This window comes from Lonchura striata, chromosome 1 (genome assembly GCF_046129695.1).
Source record: "Lonchura striata isolate bLonStr1 chromosome 1, bLonStr1.mat, whole genome shotgun sequence".
In the NCBI taxonomy this organism is placed as follows: domain Eukaryota; kingdom Metazoa; phylum Chordata; class Aves; order Passeriformes; family Estrildidae; genus Lonchura; species Lonchura striata.
In genome coordinates this window covers 70,788,171-70,800,645 of record NC_134603.1, presented here as the reverse complement: position 1 = coordinate 70,800,645, position 12,475 = coordinate 70,788,171, and the positions used below count along the sequence as shown (strand labels likewise).

Below are 12,475 nucleotides of genomic sequence, written 5' to 3'. Positions count from 1 at the left end.
AACTGGAGTAATAATTTTGGTCTTACATACTATCAGCTGTAACAAAGATTTCAGCAGTCTCACTAAGAACTTAAGATATAAATGCACAGACACAGCAAAAAAAAAACAAAAAACTGTTGGTCTGCTGATATTTTCAATCGCTAAGACTTCATTTGTAAACATTTCAGACAATGTACTAATTCTGGGGAAGCAAATTTTCTTCAGCTTGTAGCAAATATTCTCTAAAAGCCTTAATGATGTGCAGCCTGAGACCATAACACACTTGATGATGACTTCTTATAACATCCTTTGTGAAGAAAATGCAAATTAAACCATACTCTATTTCCTATAGTGTCTGGTTTAAATGCCTTGTCCAGACTTCTTTTATTCTAATGCTCCAAGATGTGATTAAATCAAATATTAACTGCAGCATGACAATGATTTTACATTGTGACTCAGATTACATAGCCAAACATGTGTGTTCCATGACATAAGAGCTACCATGGGTAGTATTTAACTTCATAAAGACTGGATTTAGCCACCTACCTTCTAAGAGGTGCCATTGCATACATGAATTTGCTGTAGTCATCCAGCATGGGCCCATGAGTGTGCAGAAGGATAACATTGTAGCCCACCAATGCAATCAACATTATTACCATTTTCAACTCATAATTTATCCTCAGGAAAACAGAACAGGAAATGAGCCCTAATATGCAGCTGTATATAAAATACTGGCAAAGAGAAATCAAATGGAAAATATTTAGACTTTGGCTCTTGAGTAGGAAATCATGCATAGTAAAATGCCCAGGCTACTTTAAAAAACAAATTATTGACTGACTTAAGTGCAATCTATCACAATCTGGGACACTATGGTTTATAGACAGCCAATAAAAAGAAATTTATACTCCCTAATTTTCACCCTTTGACACTTTAGATTTCCTCATCTACATTTGTGGGATACCACTGCTGGTGTTGAAATCTAGTGTAGGAGTTTGTTGCCAGCAGACTGACATAAGATTTACTCCTCTTCCACTGTAAAATTTTCATTCATGCTTGAGTCCCAGGATTACCCTGTATGTCTTGCTAGCATTTGGGTCAAGGTAAAATGCCTGAAGCAATAATTTCATTACCTATATTTGCAGTTGTTATAAACTGATGCAGTACACAGTTATGAATCTCATAGATATGCAATTTAACAAACTCTAGAAATACAGCTAGGATAGGAAAAATACAAAGCTATTAACAGGGCTTTTGCATAATATAAATATAAAAAATCCTTCTTTCAAATCCTGTGGAGTAATAACTGTATAAGAACACACTTAATTGCTAAAAAGAAAAAAAGCCTTTTCTTTCCTATGTCATATATATCAATAAAAAGATATATAGTTGAATTTAAGTTCCTGGAAAAATATTTTCTCCTAATACTTTCTGGAAATTGATAGCATTTAGCATCAAAATTAATGCTAAAACAGGAATCATCTCTAGAATCATTATCTTAGTCTTTAATATGCAACCCCTTTGCCAGAAATGCTTCCTGAAAATTACAGTCCTGCACCTTGCAAGGAAGTTTCTTTTCTGAAACTACAAAGCATTCTATTTCTAGTCATGCTATTTTCAGACTACTGTTGACTTGTTGATGGCAGCACTTTTGACAGAACCTGAATCACTGTATACTAATTTTGGAGGATCACTAAGAAGGATAATTTTCACAGCATCCATCAGACAGAATTTATCTGCCATCTCAGTCTTTGCTGCTACTGTAATTTGCTCAAAGATCTGGTTGAAATAAGAAATAAATAGAACTATTGTTCAAAATCACCAAAAAATAAATCTTCTCTAATAGCTGCATTTCAGAGGAGGTCACACTCCAAATTCATGACTACATAAAAATAGCAGCATCGTTTTTTGAGTCAGTAAGGCATTCTAGTGTTGAAATCAGTTTTCCAAAAAGAAAAAAGGAGAGGCAATCTTGAACCCACAGCTGGACACTGTTTGACAAAGACCCAGAAATTTTCAGGTGGAACAGTCCCTGACAGTGTTCCATAGGAATATATAGAATAGATTGAAAAATTCAGACAAGGGTGGATGAATTAGAGAAGAGTGGCACAGCAACACATTTAAGAATGCAGTGCAGTGTTTCAATAAGCACCAAGCAGATCTGGAGAGTCTGGCGATCCACAGAGCAGTGAAGCTGAGCAGGTGCAGGCCACTGGCCTGCTTAGTGCATCCCCCAGCCCCAGGATAACCTCAGCCAGCTCAGCCACCAACCCAGGAGCCTGCAGGCAGCTCCCTCTTGGTACCAGTGTGATGCACTCTCTGCAGCTTGGCTTTATCCAACAGTGCAACAGCAAGTTCTCATGGAGGTCCCTTTTGTCTGACAACTGAAGCAGTGAATATAATTGTTTCCTTTTAAAAAAATACTCCAATAACTCAAAAGAAGAAAATCCTGGGTAACCTCTCCACAGACAGAATCTGCACCTCATGCTGGATGAATCGAGATTGTCAGCATCTGAAGGGGTATAACTCCATCAATTCCCTTTTTCTTTCTTGTGCTAGCAAATAAAGGTATTTTAACCAGTACCTTACAGAGTCTGAGTGTCTTTCTTACTGGGATCACAAGTCTGGTGTCTTGCACCAGGGTAGTATGCACTTAGGATCCAGCCCAATGCATTTGGTCTCTTCTCTTAAAATATAAGACCTGCAGTTCTGTGGGTATAAAGGTCTTTACTGAAGGAAAAAGGAATTCTTCTCCCATATGTCTATATGTCTACATGAGGACAAAGTAATTTAAAAAAAAATTCCTAGTCAAATAAAATACATTCCAAAACTGCATCTTTTAGATGTTAGTATTATAACTTCTATTTATTTAACATGTGGAAATGACAGCACTGATACCTGACTATATTTTGTCCCAGAAGTAGATATACACATCAACTTCTATTACACAGAAACTACAGAAGCATCATAGCAAAACTAAACAAAACTAAGCACAAAAATGTTGCTATAATTTACTGAGGAATCTTTGCTAAGTCTTTTTAAAAAGTAAGCTATACTAATCAAAAATATTATTTTGGGGGGTAGAGAAGGAGGCAAATAAATTGCTTTGCTTCAAAATGAACTTAAATCAATTGGGGCTAAAGTAATTCCCAAAACTCTTAGGTACTCATTTTAGATTACAGAGTCAATAGATGTCAGGTTTACTATCATAAATCACATAAAGTTTACTGACATGAATAAAGCTTAAAACCAACACACATATTCAGAATAACAAATATTTAATTTAAGGAAACAAACTTTGTCAGCCTAAGTATTCAATATCTTATAGAATGGAGAGAAATTTTAATCCCAGATTAAAGAAAAAATTAAAAGTGGTAACTCAAAGGGAATTTACAGCTTTTTCAAGCTAAAATATTTGCAATGTCTGAGGATCAAAACAATGTGTATTTGAGAGATCTTTTAAGGCTTTAAAATGTTTAGCTAACTTTAATTTTTTATTTACAAAGGTCAGAAGTGAAATTTTAACATAATTTTTAAATGCTAATCTAGCAAAGACTAATTTTCATAGATGAAAGAATTTGTTTTAATACTTTAAAAGTTATAAATCCTGAAATCGGGACATGCCATTTTGGTAATGGTCTCATTATTTTGCCACAGAGATGAAATAAACTCCCTTCTCTTGCTGCCACCAGTTTATTCACCCAAACCCAGCTGACCTATTTTTATACAATGTATGGCTTGATATTTTCAACTGCAGGTCTTTTGTAATGCTTTTAAGAGTCACTGCTCTTTAGGACACAGGTCCAACTTTTTTGCAGCAATGTCCTTCCCCCTCCTCTTGCATGTGGCATTGTGCTTTTGCTGACACTGAGACACCTTCTTCAGATCAGCTCAGGTCTCTTAAGCAGTTTATATAGTGGCACATGAGAGTTTTATTTCTGTCCCTCTCACACCAGCTTTTCCGAAATATGCAATGACAGAAGTGTGACAATTTCACACTTGATGAAAATGGCAAGTATTTTCAGGTCAGACACGTGAAAATATTCCCACCATGGGAAACCTGCTTGCAGACTAACCTGGCTTTCAGTGAACAGTCTGTTTTGCAGATGTTGTGTGTCATCTTGATGTCTTGTAATGTGTTAGCATGGGTGAGTTAATCTTCTTTGTTATTATTCTGTTTCCTGCTTTTTTAATCTGGCATTCATTAAAACCTCTATTTTCAGAAGAAATAATCTAATTTAGCTTCCCACTTACTTCAAATGCAGTTGCAGCTGACTAAAAAAAAAAATTCAAGCTTTTACTGCAATCTCAAAAATGGGTGGGTGTTTAACTTCAAGCAGATCTGGTAACAGTCTATTTAGCCTAATTGTTGTAAACAAACAAAGAAATGCGAAATTAACTTACCGGTAGGAAAAAACAGTTATTTTGTATACACCACCGTGTCTGATTACTTGAATTAGGAAAACTTGCATTTGATGAATTAAGAATGGAGGGAAAAGCTATCACAGCGTTATCCAGGAAAAACTAGAAAGAAAATCAACATATAGTCCATTAGCATGACAGCTGTTTAAGGTCAAAATAGAGAACAGAAATGGAGAAGCAGAGAATGCTTTGCACATAACCATTTAACTTTGGTATTTCATTGTATTTTTATTTTAATTTGAAATGGGAAAAGGAAGATGACATACCATGATTACTTGTTTCTGCATTCTCAAATGAAAAAAAAACTTTGCTAACCTTCATCTGACACTTTCTACTTGAATAAAAGACAAAAGGCTCTTTGTTATATTACTTTCATATATCAGAAGATCACACACCCAAGAGACAATGAAAAAATAAACTCAATATGAATAATTCTTGGATTTACCTCAACTGAATGTCTTATTTAAACACAGGAAAAATTAAAGAAAGAATAAGAAGTCTTTACTGAAATTGGTTTACACAGATGGAATAATATCATAATGCTGACATTAATATCAGGACTAATGTAATTGAAACTGAAAAGTGGATCCATTTATCTCTTGGGTCATCAAATTCAGCCAGTAATCACAGAGGAAACCATCATCATACAGACCCCCTTGATGCAGTGATCCAGTGCTTTCTTAACAATTTAGATTTTGGTGACTACATTTATTCCAGTAGTTTGAATCTCTTAAGCTGTTTCTACATTTAACCACTATTCATGGCTAGTTCTCTTGTTTTTCTTCTTGTCATAATGTCATCTTTTAACTTTCACATAGCTTCTTCCTCTCCCTAGTATTTACAGTCCAAATATTTAGTGTCATATCAGGCTTAATTGTGCTCATCAATCTATTTTCTCTCATTTCTTCCCTAAAAACAAGTTCTTCATTCCCCCAGTTAGTCTAGTAGTCACCCTCTGTACATATTTCTTTCAATTCAACCTTCTGGGTGACCAAAACTGCCAACACACTTCCCAGATTTTATCAGTGAGTCATGCAATAGCACTAATACTAATTTTGCAGAAAATATATTATCATGCATCCTAGAGTCACAGAATTTTTAGGGTTGGAAGCAACCTCTGAAGACCATCCAGTTCAACACACATGCCATGGCACAGTCACCTACATCAGGTTACACAGGAATTTGTCCAGGTCAGTTTTGAATGGCTCCAGACAGGAAGAATTCACAACTTCCCTGGGCAGCCTTTTCCCCCCTCAATGTTAAGTCGTTCCTCTTGTTGAGGTGGAACTTGTTGTATTTTAATTATGGCCATTGCTCCTCATCCTGTTGCTGGACACCCCTGAAAAGAGCCTGGCACCATCCTCTTGACACCTGCCTTTAAGGCATTTTTATGTATTGAATAAATTGAATATAAAAGCTGAATTTATATATCTAGAACAACGTTCCTTTGCTCACAGCTACAAAACCTTAATAGCTCACTGTACCTCATGCAGCTGGGGCTCAGACAGATCTTGATGTTACAAGAGCTTAACACATTCTGCCCAGGGATATCACCCCAGCTATTAACATCATGCTCAGCAGATGTGAGGTAGCTTTCCTTCATCAGGACTCACCTAGGTAAATGCAGTTCATACTTACCATGAATTAAAAGCAGTCACATGGATGGTTATTGTGATTCAGCTGAGTTGACATTAAACCCACCTAATTAATTAAATTCCTGAACTCATTGCCTATCCATCTGATGAGCTTCCAACATGTATCAGAATTTCTTGTCACTAATTTTTCAGACCAACTATCATCTTGAGCTTTTTACTACTAAACTTCATCCTAATTCTTTTATTTTCTCAAATGCATACCTTTTCCCTTTCTAAAATACAAGCCTTACCTCACAGACAGTGACTTTTTACCTTAATTTATTAGCAAATTTCACAGTCTGTCTTACACACCAAATATGAAAATCCACACATAGTTGACCAGAGTAGAGCTCCAGAGGTCACCTCCCTCTCACATGCTGTTCTCTGCAGGTAGTCACTGAGTAACCCATCTCTAAATTCTTTCTCCACTTCTTGTCTTTAACTACTGTTACAGAGAAAACCTGAACTGCTTCACTCAGAGGAACTAAATGTGGGTCAGAATGGTTTCTTGATTTACTAATGTTAGATCTGGTCAGTCATTTCATCATAGTTCTGTACAGCCAGGTCTTGGAAACTTCCAAGGACAGAGACCCACAATCCCCCTTGGCAGCAGTCAGCACTGTTTGTGCACAATGACTTCTTTTATCTTTCTAAAGACTATCCAACCTCCCATGTCACCACCTATGTTGAGTGCCCTTTGATATGTTTTATAGTTCTGCAGAGAAGAGTCTGAAGCCATTCTCTCTCTTAACTCCCCTTCAACAGAAATCCAAGATTGTGGATTTGCAAAGGTTCTCAATACACCACCTACGAACAACACCAAGCTAGCACTCACCTGGGTTTATGCAGTTGCACTTCTGGGTTCCCTTGCTTTGCCAACATAACTGTGTATGTCAAACTGCATATAATTAACTTGCCATCAGTGAACTACAAAGTCAGGATGAGTGTTGAATCCTCTGAATCTTTTCCCCTCAGGGAAATACCCCACGCTGCTACAGATGAGGATCAGTATCAGAAATATAACAGATAAACCACAAAGACCCTACAAAATGTTAATGAACACCTACAGATTTTGAAACATCTTTTTATAACTGATCCCAAAGAGCTCTAATGACGTGCACATTAAGAGAGTTACATGCACATCTGCCTCTTCCCACAGGATGTGTGGGTGAAATGCACACACTCCCTTTGCCAGGAACGCAGGTTCCCCTGCTGGCACACACTGCTGAAAGGAGATGCAGGTACTTTAGTTTCATGTGCACCTGTGCAGCTCCCTGCAAGCTGTCAATGCACATGCTGGAAAGAGAGCCATGCAGGTTCGTGTGCAGGGACAAACCTGAGCAGTGGTCCCTGCTTGTCCCAGTTTGTGCTGTTGCCTGCCCATTTGCATGGCAGGCAGCTCACAGTATCTGACAGGCAGGCTGCTTTTGCTGGCTGAAGCAGAGGTGTGATGCCAGAGACGTGACTTATGACAGCGTCAAAATAGTTTTTTGACAGTCATCTGTTTCCACTCATAGCTCTCTGCCTCCTGTTAGACATTTCCACATTGCCCAGAGAGTGGAGTCTCCATCACTGGAGATGTTCAAGAATTGTCTGGACATAATCCTGTGCCGTGTGCTCTAGGATGACCCTGCTTGAGCAGGGAGGTTGGACCAGATGTGGTCCACTGTGGTCCTTTCCAACCTGATCTATTCTGTGATTCTGTTTCTTTTATACTTCTTTTCACACGATTTCCTTCTTCACTTAAGGATTTTCTTAAATTGCTTGGTTACTTTTTAAGCCAGCTGATGCTCACCTGCCTCTTTTAACAGGAACAACTTTGGAAAAAAGCCCTTCAGAAAGCTTTGAGGATTTACTCTCCCTCCCTGCCTGCAGCTATTTAACAACTTTTCTTAACAAGGGCATTTGCCAAGAGAACCACATCCCACAAACAGTGCATATGCTTTTTCTGTAAACATGAAATATTTCATTTCAGAATCCCACTTTTTGCATGTCCCCAGAGCAAAGATTATATAACATGAAGAACTCATATTATAGAAACACATATGGCATGCACATTTATATATGTTAATTAAATTAAAGCATTTTAATTTGGGTTTTGAACCTTGCACAAAGCATTTCTGACCTATAAATATTACCTGCATACACAGAACACTATAGGAAATATGGTATATCTATGCATATATTAATAAATATAAAAAGAAGACAAAAAAGGATATGGAAATATTGTCACCTGCCATGAGCCAAACAACACTTATTTCTGAATGATGTGTTTGCCCTTGTCTTTCTTGTCTCTCATCAGTTATCTATATCTACTATCATGCTCTGAAGATACATATTGTTCTTCAACATAGTATTTTTTGTAAGAGTAGGTTCAGCCCTACTAAGCAGTCACACCTACTCAAGTGACTCAAATGAAAGCAGTACTTTTTTATGAATACCAGGGTTTGCCAGGGAATGTCTGAGCATGCTACCATTACATTCTTATTTTAACTTCATACATTCTGAGTTTTTTCTTTTCTTGTGCTCACATGGTCTGCAAACCTCAGTTGTGAGTTTTGTGCCTTACATAATGAAAATACCTACTTTCAATGGGAGCCATGTGGTGACAGATCCTCCTCCCAAAACATGGGATAAGCAAACTAGTGCATCTCTTTTGTTGTCTGAAAACAACAACATAATACACTAGTTTAGATCTCATTAGAAGATAAGCCATCTTTCTCACTGAGAAAGATGAAAGTACTTGGATGTAGAATGCATATCAAAGCTTCCTTTGAAAAATGGCAGTTGGTCTGGCAGCTGAGTCAGGACTTTTATTCCCAGATCCTCACAAGAATGCCCCAAGAATAGTGTGAAAAATCACAAATTCTGGTATCATTCCCCCTCTTCCCAAGCTCAAAAGAAGAGGCTTAAGCACAGCCTAGGATGCTAAGTTCCTACCCAGACTATTATGCAATTTTTTTACCAAATAAAGGTGTTGCTGAGATATTGGTAAGTTGTAAAAGGATAATGAAAATACAGAGAGTACTGAAAAGCATTTAGCAGAACTTTTGGAGCATTTTGCTTATGAGTTTGTACAAGGCTTCTTAACATCAAAGTGTTCATGCATCTGGGATATTTGGTGCCTTGTAGCATAAATGGACCAAATTAAAGTTGCTCAGTAATGTCTTTTTTATTAATGTTTGTGTGCCAAGTAAAAATGCAAAACTATCTTTGTGCAACCATGTATTCAACTCCTAGCCCCCTGCAGAGGCAATATGTAGTGGCAAGTCACTGCCTTGTTCAAAGCTCCCATCAACAGGTAAAATGAGAAGTCTGCTGGCCCTTTACAAGCTCAAACAGCATGATTTTTTGTATTTGACAGCTATGGAGAGATGCTCACTTATAAAGGCAGTGACAAGCACAGCTCAATCTTTTCCCACACTCTTGAAAGAAACTAGAACTGCTGTAAACATGATTTCAGAGCAGTGTCTCACCTACTAGTGCATCTCTACTAATCTAGTGTACCTAGATTGATACTGATTTCTTAAAGCTCCTTAAATCCTGGAACAGATTTATGACTGGGCCCTGCAAGTATCACTTAAATGACACTACTTCAGCTGTGCTTTTTCCTTCCAAACCCCTGGCCAGGTCAACCTCTAGACAGTATCTGTTTATTCTTCTTGAAAGACATGCATTAGGCACCCTCCAAAACAGGCTCTTCAACGTGCCAGGCACTGTGGGGATGTATAATTAGAGTCTATCTGCCAAAGAGCTTGACAATTAAAAATACAAGTTCACCAACAGAGTCAGATGCACTAAAAGGAAGATCTATTAAATAAACCAATTTTCCACTATGAGAATGAAAGCAGTTTTGATCAATTATGTGTCATTATTTGAACACATCCATGACATCGATGGGGCAAATACTTCTATCTTTCAAGGCAGCTTGGACTCACAGACATACATGAACCAATGGAGCAAAATTACTCAAACCTCTCTCAGTATTCACATTCCTAAATATTTGTTCTTTAAGAGAAAACAGTCCAGTTGCAAAAATTCACAGGATGAAAAGACAGGAAAGCAAGTAATATCTAGAGAAGGGCCACAAAGATTATCAGAGGGCTGGAGCACCTCTCCTAAGCAGACAGTCTGAGGGAACTAGAGTTGTTCAGCCTGGAAAAGTCTCCAGGGAAACCTTAGAGCACCTTCTAGTACCTGAAGGGCCTAAGAAAGATTGGCACAAACTTTGTAGCAGGGTCCATTGTGACAGGACAAGGGGTAACTGGGTAGATTCAGACTAGATATAAGGAAACATATGATGAGGGTGGTGAGGCACTAGAACAGACTTCCTAGGGAGATGTGGATGTCCTATTCCTAGAAACACTCAAAGTCAGGTTAGCCAGGACTCTGAGCAATCTGATTCAGTTAAAGATTGTCCCTGCCCATGGCAGGGGGGAGGGTGGGAGTGAACTACCTGACTTTTTAAGATTATTTTCAACCCAAACTATTCTATGATTCTATGAACCTGAATCTTAAACTGGTAGTTAGAGTAATTAAGAGTTTGTGGAACAGGACAAGCCTGAGAACCTGTTGCTTGTGCCAAGAACCATTCATGCATTTGATGCAGAAGTCACTGAAACCAAGAGTTGTTGCAGGACACTTTTATCATTCACTATTCCTTGAGATCTAATGAATCCCAGAAAATTATAAGGCACAATCATTTGACAGACTGCATGCAGTCCTTCATTCTGTTTTCAAGTATTAACCCTTCACAGTCATGCAGTTCTATTGTCTCTCTGGGCCTCCTGTATTGCTCCATGCAGGATACTTTCTCCTGATCAGTTTACAGCAGGCCAGCTTGACAAAAATAGCTTTCTTCAGACAGTGATAGATGTCTTACTGTCTGTATAGCACCAGATCAAATGCTAACCCTCTGCCTTCAGCTCGGAACTATTTGCTACTTATTTGACATTAACTGATTTTTAACTTGCCTTTGCTGATCAGGACCACATATGTCTCAAACCTGAACAAGAGATTTAGACATCAGCTGAAACAGCTAACTTCAAATAAAATTGCAGCCCCACTCTTCTCCAGTCTCCCTTGGCCAAGAAGACTGAGTTTTATTTGGCATTTTAGTCGTAATGATAATTTATTAGGTGTGGCATGGTTAGACGCTTTTTACCTCCATTAAATATTAATGGCTACATTTTGCCTTTTGCTACTGAAATGGTTCAATGGAAGTAAATGCAGTTAGCGGACTCTGCTATTAAGTACATGTTGCTTGGAGATAATAATAATGATACTTCAGAGTCTCTCCCACAATTTGCTAATGTGAATTTCACAATCACATTTAAAGTCATTTTTGCTAGTCAAACTATTAAGGTTTAGTTTCAAGGTGGGAATTGTACTTAAAATTATCATCTCATGAATATCATGGAACATGATTATTTGTAACTCTGTAACATTGATTATAAGGCACTAAGACTTTAAAATACAGCCTATTAGGTATTACTATAACATTCAGTCCACATAAAATTGGACACGAGCCAATAAAATTAAAACCTTTGTCTAAAAATTATGACTTGAACAACTCCTTTTTTTTTGCTAGATTGTCTTTCACTGCTTGAAGGCCAAGTTTGAAGTGGGCTGTAAACACCAGTAGAACTTTAACCTAAGCAAAAAATCCAGTTGCTGACCATATCTCCTTTTACATTTTTTAACTTAATAACCATATGCATGAAGTCTAACTCAAAGTATACTTTATACCCAAGTAGATTATTTCTTTTCTTCTGCTATATTTACAGGATTCAAAATAAGAGAAAATCTAGACTGATCTTCATTTTTCAAGTTACTAAATGTCTCAGGTTTTTGCTGTTGTATAACTTTTGCAAGGCTAAAGGTCATAATTCAAAAAGAGTCTTCAGCTAATGGAGAATTAATAGCTTTTCAGAATAATTGTTTCCATTGCTAACCACTTTTACTGATGAAAAGTCAGTTTATATTCAGTTTTATATTATTTTCAGCTGCTGCTTCTTTGAGTTTCTCCTCTCCCAGCCTTACACACTTAATTTACTTAGGTGAATTTTAGATTTTGAAAATTAAATTGCTTTTGTGTTTCTCTCCTCTCCTTCAAAAAACAAACAAAAAAAAAACAGGAAAAAGAAAGAACAGAAAACCAACATTAACAAGACTAGAAAAATTCAAAGGTAAAATGGAGAGAACACTCTACCAGAAATTTCTAGTGTTCACATTTAAAAAGCCCACATTACATCATTTGGACAAGTTTAGTATTTAGTGTAACAAATGATTGATTAAGGCTTCCCTGAAATGTAGGAAAACAAAATAAAACAGTGTAGGTATTATCAATCTCTAAGTCCTTTATGAATCCTCAGCAACAAAAGTACCAGCAACTCAAGGAAGCATTAGAGTTGCAATTTCAAAAGCACTGAAATGTGAATCTC

At 37.2% G+C, this 12,475-nt stretch overlaps 1 protein-coding gene across 1 annotated transcript in view; it reads right to left on the bottom strand.

Annotated features, from left to right (window-relative positions):
• Nucleotides 1–12,475, bottom strand: part of ADCY2 (adenylate cyclase 2) — a 203,459-nt gene that overhangs the window by 19,966 nt on the left and 171,018 nt on the right. The window contains exons 17-18 of the mRNA XM_021546893.3: nucleotides 4,381–4,500; nucleotides 526–710 (exon numbers count right to left, since the gene is read on the bottom strand). Of these exons, the coding sequence (XP_021402568.2) occupies nucleotides 526–710; nucleotides 4,381–4,500 (305 nt within the window). The remainder of the gene's footprint in view (nucleotides 1–525; nucleotides 711–4,380; nucleotides 4,501–12,475) is intronic.